We start from the raw sequence: 21,674 nt of genomic DNA, 5'->3' as shown, positions 1-21,674 counted from the left end.
AGCATGTTGGATGTATAAACCTGTGCGCAAGGCGAGGAGTACAAAGCCAACACGGCCGACAGAATCGGGCCCGAGAAGCCAAACTCCATCAGCACCTGTCTCATGTAGCCCCAGTGGATCCTGTCGAACGCCTTCTCCGCATCCAAAGATAGGAGCAGAGAAGGCGTCCGACAGGCCTTTGCATGTTGGACAATGTTGATGACCCTTCTCGTGGCATCCGATGCCTGTCTACCTGCAGTAAAGCCCGATTGATCGGGGTTAATAATAGAAGGGAGTATCGGGAGCAGTCTTAGCGCTAATATCTTCGCGTATACCTTGACATCGGTATTAAGTAGAGATATCGGCCTAAAATTCGCCGGGGTAGTAGGGTCCTTCCCAGGCTTTGGAATCGTTACAACAAATGCCTTAAGCATCTCTTTAGGGAAAGAGGCCGAGGACACTGCAGCTGCATATACCTGTTGCAGCGTTGGGGACAACTGCTCACCAAAGGCTTTATAATAGTCATTAGATAGCCCATCTGGGCCAGGGGATTTTCCCAGCGGAAGAGTGCTTATGACCTTTTCGATCTCAGACTTAGTGACCGGGGAGTTAAGGGAATCTAGCTGGTCCTTCGTAAGTTTCGGCAGCCTAATCTTAGCTAAGAATGCTTGTATGGCGTCGTCAGTGGGCTGAATGGTGTGGGGATCTTTGCTCAGATTATAAAGTGTTGCGTAGTATTCGGCAAAAGATTCTGCTATCTCCTGCGGGTTAACAATTTTCCCCTTGCCTTGAGGCCCTAATAAATACGGTATTCTAGATTTAGTTCTCATTCCTCTAAGCCTCTGTGCCAAGAATTTGCCCGCTCTATTCCCGGAGGAGTAGAAGGACATACGCAATGAGCGCACATATTTTTCATTTTGTTCAATCAGCATAAGTCTGAGATCAGAACGAGCCCTAGATAACTGTTGAGCTAAATTTGGATCAGTCTTAGATTTATTAAGGGATTCAAGAGTTTTTATAGTGGTGAGCAGTTGGTCTACCCTATGTGTCCTCCGCCTCTTCTCTCCTGCACAAATCTTAATCATTACACCTCTAATATATGCCTTATGGGCACACCATAAAACCATCGGGTCATCCACCGAACCGGTATTACAAGCAAAATAGTCCTTCAGATGCGCTCTGATGCTGGTAGCATGTTCTGGCATTTGAAATATACGGGAATTGGCTCTCCAGATGTAAGCTGGACCAGGAGCGTGACCCTCCATCACCACCATAGATACTGGGGCGTGGTCAGACCACGTGATGTCATGGATGGAGGATTTAGAGATTAACTGCAGCAACTGTTTGTCAACAAGCATTAGGTCAATGCGGGAATACGAGTTGTGCCTGGGTGAGAAACATGTGTAGTCCCGCTCGTCGCCATGCTGACATCTCCACACGTCATATACATCAGCGGCATGTAAGAGAGACTGAAGCTTAGGAGGAGACCTTTTGGCAACCGTAGTAGAGTCCAAAGTAGGGTCAGGGGTGACATTATGATCTCCACAAATAATCAGGGACCCCCACCGAAGATCCTCAACTCTTCTATACAATCTTTGCAGGAACCGAATTTGGTGGGTGTTAGGGGCATATAGATTGACCAGGGTATACTGCTTGCTGTTGAGCTCTCCTTGTACGATTAAATATCTACCTGCAGGGTCCGTGTGAAGCTCTTTTAGCACAAAGGAGACAGAGTCCCTAAAAGCAATAAGGACCCCCCTGTGTTTTTTCGGTGCACAGGACATAAAGATAGTTGGGAAGTTTTTGTGTTGGAATTTTGGTATATTACCAGCTTCAAAGTGTGTTTCCTGTATAAGAAGGACATCAGCCTTGAGTTTGAGGGCCTCTTTCCATGCTGTGGAGCGCTTTGCTGGATGGTTTAGCCCGTTTGCATTAAATGAAACAACATTAAAAGACATATCTATCAGTTAGTGGAGGGTACTCACGAGACCCGGAGAATATGGTACCAGTAGCGGGAGTCCATAATTTCTGTACGTTGTTCTCGACAGATGAAGAAGCCGACCAGACCATGGGAGATGCACAAAGGAGGGGGAGAAAAATAGGGGGAAAGTCATATCCAAAAAAAAGGAAACAAAGCATTATTAAAAAATCAAGATTCAAGAACCAGAGGGCGGAAATACCGTCCATTATAACGAGGGGGGGAAGAAACGCACTAATGCTCCATAGTGCTACCGGCCCCCATATGTATCCGCGTACTACTCAGCGCAGGAAGGGAACCCGTTAAGGCTAACTTTTCCTGGGGTTTTTCTTCTTCTTATGCGACACTGTGTGCCAGCCTTCAGAGGAGTGTGCCACTCTTGACAATGAGGGTTCATCTGCTGCTGTCGCGGGTAGTATGGCCAGGGATCTTAACAGGGCCAAGCCCTCTGCAATGTTGGTCACCACGGTGGTGTTGTCCTCGTGTGTAACCGTCAGTTTCACCGGGTAGCCCCATCTATACGGGATGTTGTGGTTTCTCAAAGCTTTGGTCACCGACACCAACGACTTCCGTTTTTGCATTGTATACTGCGAAAGGTCCGCAAACAGTTGAATGTGAGTAAATTTTTCAGGAGGAACTTGCTGTTTGCGGAACGCCATCATGAGCTTCTCTTTGGTTTGGAAGAAATGCACTCTCATTAACACATCTCTAGGGATATTATCTGGCAAATGAGATGGTTTGGGTAATCTGTGGATGCGGTCCACCTGCATCTCCGCTTCGTCAGTGGAGGGAAGGAATGCGCACAGAAGTTCCTTGGCATATTGCTGTAAATGCGCAGGAAGGACGGATTCGGGGACTCCCCTTATCTTTATATTGTTCCTTCTCGACCTATCTTCAAGGTCTGCGATTTTGCTTTTAAGCCATGCGATTTCATCCGCTTGCTCGTGAAACGCATCAATCAAAGTGTTATGGGAAGTAGCAAAGTCCCCCATTTTGGCCTCTATATGTTCCACCCTGCCACTCATCTCTCCAACTTCTTTTTTAAAGGAGCTGACACACTTCAGCATGTCAGCATGCATAGATGTGCGGAGGGAGAGCAGCATCTCCTTTAGCATAGTGTCTGAGACAGGTTTGTCAGCAGTAGGGAAAGCGTTAAAGGGGTCTGTTAACTCTCTCGTGTCTTCCAGGGAGTCCTGGTCTGTGCTCACCTGTCGGCAGTCTTCTTCCAGCCTTGGCTTGGATTTTACTGGGCTGCAGGAGTTCGGGGTGGATGCCTCCGGAGACCTTCCGTGCTGCGCTCTGTTCATATCGGGGCTCGAATCATCCGACCGGGAACTGCATGAGGGAGGTGGAGGTGAATCAGCTCCGCCGGCGCCATCTTGCTTTAGGCCGCGCTCCGCCGGCCTGAAGAAATCGACCAATTTCTTCGGCTTGGCCGCTTCTTTCCTCCTACGAGACATATCTCCGGGATCCACAGATGTTCCGGTTACCGGGTATGTATGCGGATTTACGATCCGTCGCTTCGTTGTTGATGAGGGACCGTCGCTGGAGCGGAGCACACTATTCAGGCGTCCATTCACTAGCGCGCGGTAGCCACGCCCCCCAGTGGTGTCGCACTTTGAATGACAATTGCGCGGTCATGCTACACTGCACCCAGATTACATTTTTATCATTTTCTTCACACAAATAGAGCTTTCTATTGGTGTTATTTAATAACTGCTGGGTTTTTCATTTTTTTACAAAAAAAAGACCAAAAGATTTGGATATATATTTTTTTAACTTTGTTTCTGTCAGTAGATATTGTAATTAAGTAATTTTTCTCCTTCACTGATGTGTGCTGATGAAGCGGCACTGATGGGCACTGATAGGCTGAACTAGTGGGCATTGATGAATTGACACTTATGGGCACTGATGAGGTGGCACTTATGGGCACTGATGAGGAGGCATTAATATGCCGCACTTATGGGCACTGATTAGGTGGCACTGATGAGGAGGCACTAATATGCCGCACTTATGGGCACTGATAGGTGGCACTGATGAGCACTTATAGGTGACACTGATGGGCACTGTTAGGTGGCACTAATAGGTGGCACTGATTGCCACTGATAGACAGCACTGGTGGGCACTGATAGGCAGCACGGATAGGCGGTACTGATGGGCACAAATGGGCATTGGTGGGTGGCACTGATGGGCATTGATGAACAGCAGCGATAGGCAGCACTGATGGGTGGGACTGATAGCCAGCACGGACTGGCATCACTATTGGGCACTGATTGGTGGCACTTGTGGGCAGTGGTGGGCACTGATTGCTGGTAGTGGTGGACACTCACCACTGGCACTGATTTGTGGCACTGGTGTTGCTATTTTAATCAGGGCACTGATGATCAGTGCCCTGATTACATGTGTAGATATCTTCTGTAAGGAGATGCCGCTGATCGGCTCTCCTCGCCACACACTCTGTCAGTGGGAGGCGAGGAGCGCCGATTACCAGCATCTCTATGTTTACATGTGACCGGCTGTAATTGGACACAGCCGATCACATGGTTAAAGAGCTGTGAACGCTGCTTTTTACAGAAATCGGGGGTCGCGCTGTGTCCTAGAAATGTATGACATCGCCCCAGAACGAGAGACGCACAGCCCTGCCGTTATTTGACAGTGGGCAGAGCGGCAACTAGTTAATAACCTTGGCAAAGTTTTTAGTCTAGTTATTTATTCTGGTATATTAGTGGGGATCCTCTTCCTCCTCAATGATCATGCTGATACAGTACCTGACCACGAGATTGTTCCAGTGCGATCTCATTGCGTTGGTTCTTGGCAACAGGGCACTGTACATCTTACGCTGGTTGCAATAGGAAAATGTCATATTTTCCTATTGCAGCAAAAGCGTGAAAGAATCAGCAATGTTGCTTCTCTAATTGAGCCGGCAAGGGTTCCTCTCCGGGGGCAAACAAAAAACCGGCGTGGGGTTCCCCCCAAAATCCACACCAGACCCCTATCCAAGCATGCAGCTCAGTCGGTAAGGAAAAGGGATGGGGACGATCGAGCGCTCCAGGGGCCTTCTTCCGACTCTCCGGTTCTTCTCCGCGCTTTCCGGCTTCGTCTTCTGCTTTCTGGTTCTTCTGCTGACTCCTCTGCTATCTTCTTCCAGCTCTTTTGCTAGCGGTGGCCTGTTTTCTGCGTCCTTCTTCCCTCTTCTCTTTTTCCGAATTTGACACTCTCTCCTGCTGTGGTTGTGCGAGGTGCACGACCACTCATATAGGCATGGGGGGCGTGTGACATCAAGTCCTGGGGCATGGTGGGACTGTGACCTCATAAGGGGCGGGACCAACCCCTAGAAAAAGAGCTGGAAGAAGATAGCGGAGGAGCCGGCAGAAGAACCAGAGAGTGGGAAAAGAGGCCAGAGAGCGCGAGAAGAGGCTGGAGAGCGCAGAGAAGAACCCGGAGAGAGCAGAGAAAAACTGGAGAGCACAAAGGAGTCAAAAGAAGACCCCCAAAGTCGGAAGAAGACCCCCGAAGCTGCCTAATAAATGACTCTGAAAACCTGTCTATTGTGTTTTTTTATTGACACTTTTTTCCCCAGGTGAATGGGTAGGGGTACAATGTACCCCATACTCATTCACGTACAGTGGGGGCTGGGATCTGGGATCCCCCTTATTAAAGGGGGCACTCGAATTTTGATATGCCCCCCCACCCGCAGACCCTGACATCCAACGGCCAGGGTTGTCGGGAAGAGACCCTTGTCCTCATTAACATGGAGATAAGGTGCTTTGAGGTGGGGGGCCACAGGGAGCCCCCTTCCCCAAAGCACCCCCCCATGTTGAGGGCACTTGGCCAGGTAAGGTTCAAGAGGAGGGGCGCTCACTCGCCCCACCCCCTTTCCTGACCAGCTCTGATAGGGTTCTGGTATGGATTTTGGGGGGACCCCATGCCGTTTTTTCGGCGTAAGGGGTTCCCCTTAAAATCCATACCAGACTTAAAGTGGTTGTAAACCCTTACAAACCACTTTGACCTACAGGTAAGCCTAGATTAAGGCTTACCTGTAGGTCCAAGCAATATCTCCTAAACCTATATGGTTTAGGAGATATTTGGCCAAAAACGGGCACCGCTGTCTACGGCGCATGCGCCGTAGACAGGGGCGCGCAGGCGCACTGAGCGCAGAATTTCCAAGAATGGAGCTGCCGCGCGTGTCGACTCCCGTGCGCATGCGTGGGAGTGACGTCATCGCGGCTTCGCCGAATGACAGCGGCGGAGCTGCGAGACGCCACCAGCAAGATGGATGCGGCGGATTACAGGGGACAGCGGCGACTTTGCTGGCTCCTGTGTCAGGTAAGTGACACATAATGGGCTACTATGCGATGCATAGTAGTCTATTATGCTTTGCCTTTGCAGGGAATGAAAGAGGAAGTAAACCCATCAGGGTTTACTTCCTCTTTAACCACTTCCCACCCGGCCAATGCATATATACGGCCGGGTGGGAGCCATCTACTCCTGATAGGACGTTCAGGAACGTCATTCAGGAGTAGCGGGATCGCGCGCGCGCGTGCCCGCGCAGCGGCGCGATCCCGATGTGCTCGTGTCACCTGGACACGGCACATCTCAGATCGGCAGGAGGGCTCTGTGATTGGCCCTCCTGATCACATGACGGCCGTGTCCTAGTGATGTGCAGAAGAACCAGAGAGTGGGAAAAGAGGCCAGAGAGCGCGAGAAGAGGCTGGAGAGCGCAGAGAAGAACCCGGAGAGAGCGGAGAAAAACTGGAGAGCACAAAGGAGTCAAAAGAAGACCCCCAAAGTCGGAAGAAGACCCCCGAAGCTGCCTAATAAATGACTCTGAAAACCTGTCTATTGTGTTTTTTTATTGACACTTTTTTCCCCAGGTGAATGGGTAGGGGTACAATGTACCCCATACTCATTCACGTACAGTGGGGGCTGGGATCTGGGATCCCCCTTATTAAAGGGGGCACTCGAATTTTGATATGCCCCCCCACCCGCAGACCCTGACATCCAACGGCCAGGGTTGTCGGGAAGAGACCCTTGTCCTCATTAACATGGAGATAAGGTGCTTTGAGGTGGGGGGCCACAGGGAGCCCCCTTCCCCAAAGCACCCCCCCATGTTGAGGGCACTTGGCCAGGTAAGGTTCAAGAGGAGGGGCGCTCACTCGCCCCACCCCCTTTCCTGACCAGCTCTGATAGGGTTCTGGTATGGATTTTGGGGGGACCCCATGCCGTTTTTTCGGCGTAAGGGGTTCCCCTTAAAATCCATACCAGACTTAAAGTGGTTGTAAACCCTTACAAACCACTTTGACCTACAGGTAAGCCTAGATTAAGGCTTACCTGTAGGTCCAAGCAATATCTCCTAAACCTATATGGTTTAGGAGATATTTGGCCAAAAACGGGCACCGCTGTCTACGGCGCATGCGCCGTAGACAGGGGCGCGCAGGCGCACTGAGCGCAGAATTTCCAAGAATGGAGCTGCCGCGCGTGTCGACTCCCGTGCGCATGCGTGGGAGTGACGTCATCGCGGCTTCGCCGAATGACAGCGGCGGAGCTGCGAGACGCCACCAGCAAGATGGATGCGGCGGATTACAGGGGACAGCGGCGACTTTGCTGGCTCCTGTGTCAGGTAAGTGACACATAATGGGCTACTATGCGATGCATAGTAGTCTATTATGCTTTGCCTTTGCAGGGAATGAAAGAGGAAGTAAACCCATCAGGGTTTACTTCCTCTTTAACCACTTCCCACCCGGCCAATGCATATATACGGCCGGGTGGGAGCCGTCTACTCCTGATAGGACGTTCAGGAACGTCATTCAGGAGTAGCGGGATCGCGCGCGCGCGTGCCCGCGCAGCGGCGCGATCCCGATGTGCTTGTGTCACCTGGACACGGCACATCTCAGATCGGCAGGAGGGCTCTGTGATTGGCCCTCCTGATCACATGACGGCCGTGTCCAATCACGGCCGTCATGTGATGTAAACAAACAGCCGGTTGCTAGGCAATCGGCTCTCCTCTCCTCACACGGAAGTCACCGCTGAGGAGAGGAGAGCAGAACGCTGCAGCCGGCTGATGATCAGTGAGTATGGGCTGCTTTTTACAGCTTTTTACTCACTGATCATCAGTGTAGTGTAAACACACAACACACCACACAGTACAAACACAGTCCCCACATATGTCCCCAAAACACACATGTCCCCAAAACATACATGTCCCCAAATAATAAAAACACATGTCCCTAATAATAAAAACATGTCCCCCACATATGTCCCACTAAAATCACATGTCCCACTGATTATCTGCACACATATGTACGTGATCACCTGCACACATATGTACATGATCATTTGCGTACATATGTCCGTGATCACACAAACCAATTATTATACACTTAACGGAATTTTTTTTACCAAAAACATGTAGCAGAATACATCTTGGCTTAAATTTATGACAAAATTTGATTTTATTGGATTTCTTTTCAAATAGAAAAAAGAAAATATTGTTTTTTTTCCAAATTTCCGCTTTTTTTGCGCTTATATCGCAAAAAAAAAAATAACGGAGTCGTGAATAAATACCACCAAAATAAAGCTCTATTTGTGCGAACAAAATGATAACAATTTCATTTGGGTACAGTGTAGCATGACCGCGCAATTGTCACTGAAAGCGCTAGAGCGCTGAAAGCTGAAAATTGGGCTGGGAAGGAAGGGGGTGAAAGTGCCCTGTATTGTAGTGGTTAAGACTGTTCAATTGGGGACTAGCCCACGGTGAGCCTCTTCTGAGAGCAGTCATATTGTTTGTTAAACTGTACTGACAGTATAACATTTTATATAACGGTATAACATATGCAAGGATGTGCCTGTTGCTCCTCCTTCCAGAGTGGAGACACCCCAAGACAGGAAGTGCGTTACCACTAGGTGAAAATACCACCAGCCATGAAAAAAGTGTCCGCATTTGGACCCATGCACCCGCTTCTTTGACATTTTTCTGTGCAACCGCTGCCTGTGCATCCATTTCTATGGGCTGCCTGAATATAGTTCCAAGGTGGATGCACAAACATCTGCCAGGAGCTATAACTAACCACCTGTCTAACTGAGCCCTAAAACAATCTAGAATGGGTAGTGTACAGTATGACATATAGAACAAAAAAAGTCCAAAGTAAGTAACATACCACACAACATAGAGAATGAAGGTTTAGGAGATATTTGCCGAAAGACAGGCACCACTGTCTATGGCGCATGCGCCATAGACAGCGGCGTGCAGGCGCACTGAGCGCGCCGCTGTCAACGGGAATATGCCGCGAGTGGCGGCTCCCATGCGCATGCGCGGGAGTGATGTCATCACGGCTTCGCCGAATGACACTGGCGGAGCAGTGAGACCCACCGAGAAGATGGATGCACCGAACTACAGGGGACAGCGGTGACTTCGCTGGCTCCTGTGTCAGGTAAGTGACACATAATGGGCTACTATGCGATGCATAGTAGTCCATTATGCTTTGCCTTTGCAGGGAATGAAAGAGGAAGTAAACCCATCAGGGTTTACTTAATCTTTAAGGGCCTGGTATGCTCCTGGAGGGGAACCCATGACTTTTTTTATTTAAAATTTGGTGTGGAGTTCCCCCTCATGATTCATACCAAACACAGTGCCTGGTATTGACGGGGATCCATTTCGGATCCCCGCACCAGTGTGAACCCGGCCTCAATGTCAGTAATGCTTGTCACTCATTGGGAAAGGAAAAAACACATTTTCTTTTGCCGATGCGAGCCGGCTCGGCACTGGCTTCAGTGACGGGGCTCTCGGGGTGTCAATCTCGCTGGTAAAAGCGCCAAGATTGACACAATATTGTGATCACCTACTGTAGCTTGTAAGAACATTTTTAGTTCTCAGCGTCGCCACCAGTGGCTAAGGCCCAATTTTTCAGCCCCTGTTTAACAGGGGCGTGTAATTACAATTTTTGATGCAGTATTTTGCAGGAGGGTTCATTGCTGCGCTCAACTACAATATCTGTGAGTGGTTGCAGTGTTGTGGCAACAGCACCAGTGCCTAAGGCCCAATTTTTCAGCCCCTGTTTAACAGGGGCGTGTAATTACAATTTTTGATGCAATACTTTGCAGCAGGGCTCATTCTTGCGCTCCAACTAGAGTTTCTGTGAGGTTTTGCAGTGTTGTGGCACCAGTGCATAAGGCCCAATTTTTCTGCCCCTGTTCAACAAGGACAAATAATTACAATTCTTGATCTAATATTTCACAGCAGGGCCCATTCCTGCGCCCACCAAGAGTAACTGTGAGGGCTTACAGTGTTGTGACAACACCACCACCAAATGCCCAATTTTTCTGCCCCTGTTCAACAGGTGCATGTAATTACAATTCTTGATATAATATTTCACAACACCAACACCTTAGACCCAAATTTCTGCAGAGCATATAAGGCAGGCCCCTACTTTCAAACATCCAACTTACAAACGTCTCCTACTTGCAAACGGAAGGAGACAACAGGAAGTGAGATGAAATCTACCCCTAGGAAGGGAAATTCTCTCCTGCAAAAGTTGATATGGGAAAAATGTGTCTCCTCTAGTGATGGACGAACTTCCGACGGGACGTTTCGCGAACGCGGACCGCAAACGCGGCCGATAGTTCGCGAACCGTAGCGTTCGCGGCGGGCCCCATTGACTTCAATGGGAGGTGAACTTTGCAAACCTACAGGTCAAATTTGCAGCCACAAAATAATTACTAGCTGTGCAAACATAGTCCCACCACATGGCCAATGACATAACACATGTATGAGGTGAATCTGGGATCGACAACTACAAGCATTCTTTTTTTATATGTGAAATTGTGACACTTCAGGACTGTGGAGTGCATGAAGGCAATGGAGGAGAGGGAAGGTCAGGGTAAGCAAAGAAGAGGGTGCAGGAGAAGATCACCAGCAGCGTGACATACAGCAATGACACCTGCACCGTGATAGAGTGATCTGACACCAGCACCGTGATAGAGAGCACTGACATCAGCAGCGTGACATACAGCAATGACACCTGCACCGTGATAGAGTGATCTGACACCAGCACTGTGATAGAGAGCACTGACATCAGCAGCGTGACATAAAGCACTGACACCTGCACCGTGATAGAGTCATCTGACACCAGCACCGTGATAGAGAGCACTGACATCAGCAGCGTGACATACAGCAATGACACCTGCACCGTGATAGAGTGATCTGACACCAGCACCGTGATAGAGAGCACTGACATTAGCAGTGTGACATAAAGCACTGACACCAGCACCGTGATATACAGCACTGACACCTGCACCGTAAGCAGCCCCAGGAGGAAGTCAGCATAGCACAGGGATGGTGGGAGCCCCTCATAATGAGCATAGCACAGGGATGGTGGGAGCCCCTCATAATATGCACAGCAGAGGTACAGCCCCAGGAGGAAGTTAGAACAGCACAGGGATGGTGGGAGCCCCTCATAATAAGCACCCCCAGGAGGGTGTCAGCATAGAACAGGGATGGTGGGAGCCCCTCATAATAAGCAGCCCCAGGAGGAAGTCAGCACAGCACAGGGATGGTGGGAGCCCCTCATAATGAGCATAGCACAGGGATGGTGGGAGCCCCCCATAATGAGCATAGCACAGGGATGTTGGGAGCCCCTCATAATATGCACAGCGGAGGTACAGCCCCAGGAGGAAGTTAGCACAGCACAGGGATGGCGGGAGCCCCTCATAATAAGCAGCTCCAGGAGGATGTCAGCATAGCACAGGGATGGTGGGAGCCCCTCATAATAAGCAGCCCCAGGAGGAAGTCAGCACAGCACAGGGATGGTGGGAGCCCCTCATAATGAGCATAGCACAGGGATGGTGGGAGCCCCTCATAATAAGCAGCCCCAGGAGGAAGTCAGCACAGCACAGGGATGGTGGGAGCCCCTCATAATGAGCATAGCACAGGGATGGTGGGAGCCTCTCATAATATGCACAGCAGAGGTACAGCCCCAGGAGGAAGTCAGCACAGCACAGGGATGGTGGGAGCCCCTCATAATAAGCAGCCCCAGGAGGAAGTCAGCACAGCACAGGGATGGTGGGAGCCCCTCATAATGAGCATAGCACAGGGATGGTGGGAGCCTCTCATAATATGCACAGCAGAGGTACAGCCCCAGGAGGAAGTCAGCACAGCACAGGGATGGTGGGAGCCCCTCATAATAAGCAGCCCCAGGAGGAAGTCAGCACAGCACAGGGATGGTGGGAGCCCTTCATAATAAGCAGCCCCAGTAGAAATATGACACCGCTCAACCTCTTCAAACAGGAGGGTACGGGCATATAGTACGGTGTGCTTTTTTTGGACAAGGAAGTGAGCCAAATGAAGAAAGAAGGTCTGTGTGCTCGATTAAAAAAATTGTTTATAGACATATACATGGTCTACTGGTCACATGTGTTGAATTCCTCCGAGATCCATGCCTCATTCATTTTTAGAAATGTGAGGTAGTTATCACTGTCGTGAGCTAGGCGAGTATGCTTATCAGTCACGATCCCCCCTGCTGCGCTGAACGTCCTTTCGGACAGGACACTGGACTAGGGGCAATCCAATAGTTCGATTGCAAATTGGGCAAGCTCTGGCCAGAGGTCAAGCCTGCCCACCCAGTAGTCCAGGGGTTCATCACTCCTCAGAGCGTCCTCAGAGCGTCCACATCGGCCGTTAACCCGATGTAGTCGGACACCTGACGGTCTAGGCGTTCCCTGATGCTGCATCCGGAAGACACCTGTCGATGGGTCTGCTGAAAGAATGACCTCATATCAGAAGTCACCAACACATCTTCAAACCGGCCTCTTCTTGCAGGCGCTGTTGGATTGGTACCCGCAACTCCTTCTCTGGGAGTGGGAATTGCTCCTCTGCCAGCGCACGCAAAAGCAGAATGCAGCATTTCTCGAAGCAAGGCCTGGAAGTGCTCCATTCTGACAGCCCTCTGTGACGGCGGTAACATTTCCGCCATTTTGTGTTTGTACCGGGGGTCTAAGTACGTTGCCACCCAGTACTGGTCCTTGACCCGCATTTGCACTAAACTGGAAGCGGTGTGGTGGCCTGGCTCCTGCTCATCATCCAGGATAATGTCGTCCTCTTCATTCTCCTCTCCCCATCCACGCACAACAACAGGCATCCCAGAAAGGTTTAAAGCATGCTCTTCTTGCTCCTCCTCATCCGCCCCGGCACCATCCTCCTCTGATTCCTCTTCAGACTCCTGTTGTTCACTTGTCTCAGATAGAGTAGCCCCCCCTGGGAATTCATCCAGCATTGCGACTTCCTCATCTTCCCGCTCCTGCTCCTCCACAGCTTGATCAATGACACGACGCAATGCACGCTCCATAAAGAAGGCATAAGGTACCATGTCACTGATGGCGCCATGGCTGCGACTGACTGGTTTGTGATCTCCTCAAATGGCCGCAGAAGTCTGCATGCGTCGCGCATGAGCAGCCACTGGCGCAGTGAAAAAAAACCCAGCTCCCCAGAACCTGTTGTGCCGCAGAGTTCATACAGGTAGACGTTAACTGCACGTTTCTGCTGGAGCAGCCTATCAAACATATAGAAGGTTGAGTTCCATCGCGTCGGGCAATCGCAAATTAGACGTCTGACCGGCAGATTGTGTCGCCGCTGAATGTCAGCAAGGCGAGCCATGGCCGTGTCAGATATTCTGAAATGGGCTGAGATTTTCCTTGCCTGCCACAAGATGTCCTGGACCCCAGGGTATTTGACAACGAATCGCTGCACGACCAAGTTTAAGACGTGTGCCATGCATGGCACGTGCGTAATTTCGCCCTGTTTCAATGCGCTAAGCAGATTGGCACCGTTGTCCCACACCACTTTACCAACTGTCAAATTGAGCGGTGTTAGCCACTGATCTGCCTGTGAACACAAAGCTGAAAGGAGTGCCGGGTCAGTGTGGCTCTTGGCTTCCAGGCACAACAGACGCAGCACGGCATGGCGACGTCTCACCTGGCATGTTGAATAGGTTCTGGGGAGCTTGGGCGGCGCAGTGGAAGAGAGGCTAGCAGCGGAAAAGGAGGAGTCAGCCGAGGAGGAGAGGGAGGAGGATGGAGTAGGAGGAGGAGAAGAAGAGCCAGGCCTGCATGCAATCCGTGGCGGTAAAACCAAATCTACACGGGTGCCACGGGTTACATGCTTGACGGCCGTCAGAAAGTTCACCCAGTGGGCAGTAAAAGTGATATACCTTCCCTGCCCGTGTTTGCTAGACCACGTGTTTGTGGTCAGATGTATCTTGGCACCGACACTGCGTGCCAGAGATACATTCACTTGCTGCTGAACATGGCCATATAGCTCTGGGATGCCCTTCTCTGAGAAATACTTCCTTCCTGGGACCTTCCATTGTGGTGTTCCAATGGCCACAAATTTTCGAAAGGCCTCCGAGTCCACCAGTTTATATGGCAGTAGTTGGCGGGCTATCAGTTCTGACAAGCCAGCCGTCAACCGTTGGGCAAGAGGGTTATCCTGCGTCATCATTTTTTTACGCTTGAACATTAGGCCCACGGAAGCCTGCCTTTTTGCAGAAAAACGTGAGCTTGGCGTGATGGAAGGTGGAGTGGAGGACAATTGTGAGGAGAGAGGAGAAGGAGAAGTAGAAGATGAGGCTGGACGGTGAGAGCCTGGAGTGTGGCTTTGTGTGTTCCGTTGCTCCCCCTGGGCTCGGTGATGGCTGCTCATGTGCCTTCTTAAGGAGGTCGTCCCTAGGTGAGTGTTGGGCTTACCGCGACTAATACGTTGACTGCAAAGATTGCAGATGGCAACACTATTGTCAGCAGCGGACACGTTAAAAAAAGCCCACACTGCGTAGCCATGTGCCGGCATCCTGGGAGCGCTAGATGTGACCGTACATGGTCGATGACTCGCTTCTGATACATTAGCAGTCTACTTTGTCCCTCCTGTGCAATGTAAGTTATTCCTGCTTCTCCTCCCTATCTGCTGGTCCATATCTCCCTCTGAACTTCCCTCCTCTTCCTCTCTTGTGGGCACCCACGTGACATCACTAGACACGTCATCATTGACGTCACCTTCCCCACCGATATAAGTAGAGATCTCGGAGTAGGCAGCAACACCGGGGACCAACCTCCTCCTTGGGCTGATCTGGGTACTGTCGTCAGACTGCTGAGTGGCGGTTGTTGCTACCTCCTCTTCCTGATCCAATGCCAAGAGTGGCTGCGCATCAGAAATGTCTTGATATTGATCGGAAAATAATTCCTGTGACTCAAGCACAAGGTATATGGTGGTGGTGGTGTTGTTGGTGGTAGTGTCTTTGGGGGTGCACATAGCAGAGAGTGAAGAAGAGGGTGCAGATCGAGAGGATGAGGAGGGTGCAGAACAGTAAGGCTGAGTGAGCCACTCAACCAAGTCTGGTGCGTCCTTTAAAGTAATTGAACGCACCTTCTGCAACATCCCACTTTGGCTCAAGCCTGTTGCTCCTGCCCTACCCTACCACCCCTGCGGAAGGGCCTGCCTCTTCCTCTGCCTGTCATTTTTTAAATGACCCTGTGACAAAACTCTCAGTCCCTATACTGATAAAGGACTGCTGCAGAATAGGGCAGCAGTCAGCAGTAGTGCACCTCAACCCTATATATTGTGGACCTATACCAGTCCTTCAGGAATAGCAGACTGTACCTCACTCAACCCTATATACTGTAGTACACTATACCTTACCAGTCCTTATAAGGACCTTTGTGGAACTAGTAGGTTGTGATTAGCAGACTGTACCTCAGTCCCTATATTGATAAAGGACTGCTGCAGAATAGGGCAGCAGTCAGCAGTAGTGCACCTCAACCCTATATATTGTGGACCTATACCAGTCCTTAAGGAATAGCAGACTGTACCTCACTCAACCCTATGTACTGTAGTACGCTATACCTTACCAGTCCTTATAAGGACCTTTGTGGAACTAGTAGGTTGTGATTAGCAGACTGTATCTCAGTCCCTATACTCATAATGGACTACTGCAGCAGAAGGGCAGCAGTCAAGTATAATATTATTTCTATATTTGGAAGAAAGAATATTATACGTGTACAAGCCTATTACCATACCACTCCTGAAAAGAACCTTTGTGGACCTAATAGTAACAGCTACTGATTAAACTGACTGTCCCTCACTGCCACACACAGCTTCCTGTCTGTCCCTATTTAAACTGACAAAACACAGGCTGCTGCAACAATAACTTGAATAGCACTCAAAACTATATCCTGTACTACTTTACCATACCAGTCCTGAAAAGGACTTTTGTGGACCTAATAATAACAGCTAATGATTAAACTGACTGTCCCTGCTGCACACAGCGTCCTGTCCCTCTCTCTACACTGACAAAAAACAGGCTGCTGCAACAATGACTTGAATAGCAGTGCCTCAAACCTATATCCTGAACTACACCTAACACCTATACCAGTGATGGTGAACCTTGGCACCCCAGATGTTTTGGAACTACAATTCCCATGATGCTAAATAACAATGCAGAGTGCATGAGCATCATGGGAAATGTAGTTCCAAAACATCTGGGGTGCCAAGGTTCACCATCACTGCCTTATACCATACCAGTCCTTAAAAGAACTTTTGTGGACCTAATAGCTAGCGATTTGGGTCACTGCAGTTTCTACCTGCTCCACACAGCAACCTCTCCCTATACTGACATACGAAAGAATGTAAAATGGCCGCCGGATCGGGTCTATTTATAAGTTAGGGGGAATGTCCAAGTGTCCATGTGCTGTAATGTCTCAATTGGCTGTCCTGTACCACATGATGGATGTGTCATCATAGGTCAAAGTTCTTTTACACAGTAAACACGGAAGTCCACCGGGCGAACAGTGGCAATAGTCCGCCGATCGGGCGGACCGTGAACAGCCGAAATTCGCCGCAAAACGACCGCCGGGCGAACCGTTCGGCCATCCCTAGTCTCCTCTCCACTGATGCTTTATCACCAATCCTCGTTTCACTAAAACCCCCATATTTTCAAAAAACATTTGTCATTGGGACAGAAAGTGAGGTAAAATCTTCAGAAGAGGTGCACAGACAGCAAAAAAATGTTACAGGGGTGATAACCCTTCCCTATGTTTTCCAAAAAGCTTAAAAATAGATTTTTGGACTGGAGCTACACTTTAAAAATCTACCAATTCAAAATTACAAACAGATTCTACTTAACAACAAACCTACACAGTCCCTGTCTTATTTGCACTGCCTGTATACTGATGTTCAGAGTATATAGGGCCTGGGGGCCCCACGCCTTTCCTTTTTTTAATTTGGGCGCGGTGTTCCCCTTAATATCCATACAAGACCCAAAAGGCCTGGTAATGGACGGGGGGGAGGGGGGGGTGGCTACCCATGCTGTTTGTCTCACTGATTTTCATCCATATTGTCGGGACCAGACATTACATTAAACCCGCAAGCAGTTTTAAATTACTTTTATTGTTTTAAAAATGTCATTTTGTGCAGGGACTGTTCTAAGCACGGGAAACACGCGCCAATTTACAGGCATACATACATAGACACCCCAAGGTACAATATTTAAAGGAATATTTCACTTTTTTTTGTTCACTTTAAGCATCATTAAAATCAGTGCTCCCGAAAAAAACATCAGTTTTTAAAACTTTTTTTTGCATTGATACATGTCCCCTGGGGCAGGACCCGGGTCCCCAAACCCTTTTTAGGACAATAACTTGCATATTAGCCTTTAAAATTAGCACTTTTGATTTTGAACGTTCGAGTCCCATAGACTTTAACAGAGTTCTAAAGTTTGATCAAATTTTCGGTCCGTTCGCAGGTTCTGGGGCGAACCGAACCGGGGGTTCAGCACATCCCTATTAGTGAGATGTGAATATTTAGTGGTTATCTGATGGTGCACAGTCATGTTGGAACAGAAAGGGGCCATCCCCAAACTGTTCCCCACAAAGTTGGGAGCATGAAATTATCCGAAATGTCTTGGTATACTGATGCTTTAATGCCCCACACACACGGTCGGACATTCTGACAACAAAATCCGTAAGATTTTTTCCGACGGATTTTGCATACACACAGTCGCACAAAGTACGAAGGGACTACGTAGAGGCCAGTAGCCAATAGCTTTCATCTCCAAATTTTTTCTGAGCATGTGTGGCACTTTGTGCGTTGGAATTCTTTACACACGATCGGAAAAAGTCAAATTGTATTTTGTTGTCGGAAAATTTTAGATCCAGCTCTCAATCTTTTTCCGTCGGAAATTCCAACAGAAAAAGTCAGATAGAGTCCACACACGAACGGATTTTCTGACAACATAATCCGATCTGACTTTTTCCATCTGAATTTCCGACTGTGTGTATGGGGCATAAGAGTGCCCTTTATTGGAGCTAAGGGGCCAAGCCCAACCCCTGAAAAACAATCCCACACCATAGTCCACCAAATGATTTGGATAAAGCAAAGTCCATAAAGACATGGACGAGTGAGTTTTGGGTGAAGGAACTTGAGCCCTGACCTCAACCGGATAGAACACCTTTGGGATGAATTAAAATGGAGACTGCGAGCCAGGCCTTCTTGTCCACATCAGTGCCTGACCTCACAAATGCGCTTTAGGAAGAATGGTCAAACATTCCCGTAGACACATTCCTAAACCTTGCGGACAGCCTTCCCAAGATAGTTAAAGCGGGTATAGCTGCAAAGGGTGGGCTAACTCAATATTGAACCCTACGGACTAAGACTGTTAGATCATTTCATGTTCAGTTAATGTGCGTGTAAAGGCAGGTGTCCCAATACTTTTGGTAATATAGTGTATGTATTGGCAATTATTTCCAATTGGATAGTTCAGATATGCTTGAGAATTCCACTCCAGATTATATATGCATATGACCTATTATTTTAATATATGTTATCATCCAAAAAAAAATGTATCTCTCATATAGACAATCCATAATCGAGTGGAATTAGTTGCATATGATATAGCAGTTATCTAAATCCATGTCTTCAGCCAGGCATCATGTCACCACTTAAGGCAGATATAAATATATCAACAAGGATTCCTCTAATCCATTAATCATAGCTTACACTAGGTATAGAAATTGCTTTGTAAATGTCAAGTACCAGACAAACATTTGAAAATTCACCAGAACTCTGAATATTTAGGGTTACTTCAAATAAAAATTACCTTTTATTAAGGTTAGTCAGTCTCCCATTCAAATATTCCCATATAAACACATCCAAAATACATATTTATAAGCCAGAACAATTCAATAACAATGGTGTGAAGGGCTCAATAAAGCCGGCATTTAAAACCTGGCAGAACCTCTAACCCTTCCTTGCAAAAATCTTTGCTGGTGTTGAGTTTTAAGCTGATATTTTTCACGTCTATCACTAGAAGTTTGGATTTAGAATGATACTATTTATTTGTTAACTAGAAAGACTAGTTCAACTTTTGAGGAATGCTGGCTTCTTCTTCAAGCAACCTACCTAACATGGTACAACTCTCCACTGCTATATCTAAGTATATCTAATTACATTCAAATAAAGACTATAGTTGTGTCCCCAAACCCATTCACATAGGGGGGGCAGGATCTGGGGGTCCCCTTGTTAAAGGGGGCTTCCATATTCCAATAAGCTCTTCGCCCTCATACCCCCACAACCACAGGGCAAGGGTTGTGGGGATGAGGCCCTTGTCCGCATCAACATGGGGACAAGGTTCTTTGGGGGGGACCCCAAAGCACCCTCCCCACGTTGAGGGCATGTGGCCTGGTATGGTCCAGGAGGGGACCCCCCCTTTTTCTGTGGCCTGCCTGGTTGCATGCTTGGATAAGGATCTGCTATGGATTTTGGGGGGACGCCTACGCCATTTTTTTATTTTGGAGCAGGGTTCCCCTTGATATCCATACCAGGCCTGCTATGGGTTTTTAGGGGGACCACTACGCCATTTTTAAAAAAAAATGGGTTCCCTTAACATTCATACCAGACCCAAAGGGCCTGGTATTGGACTGGGGGGGGGGGGGATATTATTTTTTCCCTTTAAGCATTAAAAAAAATCAATCAATGACCTGAAAGGCCTGGTATGACTTTTGGGGGGACCCCTACGCCATTTAAAAAAATATGTTGTGGGGTTCCCCTTAATATTCATAACAGACCCAGAGGGCCTGGTGTGCTGAATGGTAAATCTCAACGCTGAGTGCTCAGACATCAATTAAAGCCCAGTTAAAGTTCTAAACCTTCCCCACTCTATCCAATACTATATATATAAAAAAAAGAGTTTTGCCTAGAGTTGAACTTTTAGAAAATGATTGAATGTAACTGCCATCAGTTGGTTGTCCTTACCTTTTCAACTGTCATTCTGTAGAAATTGGAAACTACCATGTTATTCATTGACAGTTATTTGTCCAAATTAAATGTACAATATTCTGCTGAATGAAGCAGCTGATTAACTGACTTTTTTGTTTTCTTCTACAGATTCAGCCATACCCTACCAAAGAAATACTGCAGCAGAAAATGCACGATTACATGAGATGGCAAGATTATAAATCGCAGCTTATCAGAAAGCATCACTGACTCTATCAGCAGCCTAGAATACCCTACAGTGACGGTTAATCCTTTCAGAATTTACAAACAGGACACATGAGATTTTCCACCCTCCGTTTAACCTTACTTAGAAAGGCGTCATTCACATTTGATAACTCTATCCCAAAATCTTCTTTCCTTTCTGGAGTTGTCCCAGTAAGATTAGGGCTATTTGAACCGATGCTTTGTGACAGCTTGGTGGTGCTGAGTTTCTTGGGAGAGAAAGGGTAGCCATAACTTCCCCTTCCTTTATTTTATGGGACTCAGTCATTTTGCCTATTCTGTTCTCCTGTTGGATCACCAACAGTCCTAACCCTGTGTAAGCTTTGTTTCCATGTTGTTGCCATGGCTATTTTAGTGACTTTTTTTAATGGAATAAATAAATGGAATAATACATATTGGCTACTATCTAGAATTCAGAAGTTGGGCTTCCTCTATTCAAATGCTAATTAACTTTTTTAACTAGTTCATAAAGGCTAGTTAACTACTTCAATCCAATGAACTCTCACCCCCTTCCTCCCCAGGTCAATTTTCAGATTTCAGCACTGTCGCTTCTTGAATGACAATTGCGCGGTCATGCAACACTGTACCCAAACAGCATTTTTATCATTTTTCCCACAAATAGAGCTTTCTTTTGGTGGTATGTATAAACCACTGAGATTTTTTTATTTTGTGCTACAAATAAAAAAATAGGGACAATTAAAAAAAATAAAAATAAAGTTTTTCTTCATTTCTGTTATAAAACTTTGTAAATAAGTATGTTTTCTCCTTTAGTGATTGGCACTGATGGGCACTGCTGATGAGGCACTTAAATGCAGCACTGATAGGGGGCACTGGTAAACAGCACTGATCGGCACTAATATGCAGCACTGATGGGCACTGATATGCAGCAGTGATGGACACTCATAGGTGACATTGATAGGTGGCACTGGTGGGCACTTATAGTTGGCATTGATGGGCACTGATAGGTGGCACTGATTGGCACTCATAAGCAGCACTGATGGGTACTCATAGCTGGGATTGATAGGTGGCACTGGTGGGCACTTATATGCGAAACTGATGGGCACTGATAGGCAGCACTAATGGACACTGATAGATGGCACTGATAGGCAGCACTGATTAGGAGGCACTGACAGGCATCACTGAGGGGCACAGATTGGCATCACTAATAGGCACTTATTGGCACTG

The 21,674-nt window shown here is 48.0% G+C and overlaps 1 protein-coding gene across 2 annotated transcripts in view; it reads left to right on the top strand.

Annotated features, from left to right (window-relative positions):
- The window catches only part of LOC143986591 (cyclic nucleotide-binding domain-containing protein 2-like), a 564,608-nt gene extending 543,707 nt beyond the window's left edge, over positions 1 to 20,901 (top strand). For both annotated transcript variants that reach the window (XM_077485000.1, XM_077484999.1), the window contains one exon: positions 20,379 to 20,901. In XM_077485000.1, coding sequence (XP_077341126.1) covers positions 20,379 to 20,477 — 99 coding nt within the window. In that variant the 3' untranslated portion in view covers positions 20,478 to 20,901. The remainder of the gene's footprint in view (positions 1 to 20,378) is intronic.
- The last annotated feature ends 773 nt before the right edge of the window (positions 20,902 to 21,674 follow it).

This window comes from Lithobates pipiens, unplaced genomic scaffold, assembly GCF_037356315.1.
Source record: "Lithobates pipiens isolate NorthernLeopardFrog02 unplaced genomic scaffold, aLitPip1_a1.2 Scaffold_17, whole genome shotgun sequence".
Lineage (NCBI taxonomy): Eukaryota > Metazoa > Chordata > Amphibia > Anura > Ranidae > Lithobates > Lithobates pipiens.
The sequence above is the reverse complement of the archived record's forward strand: the minus strand, read 5'-3'. Positions and strand labels throughout refer to the sequence as shown.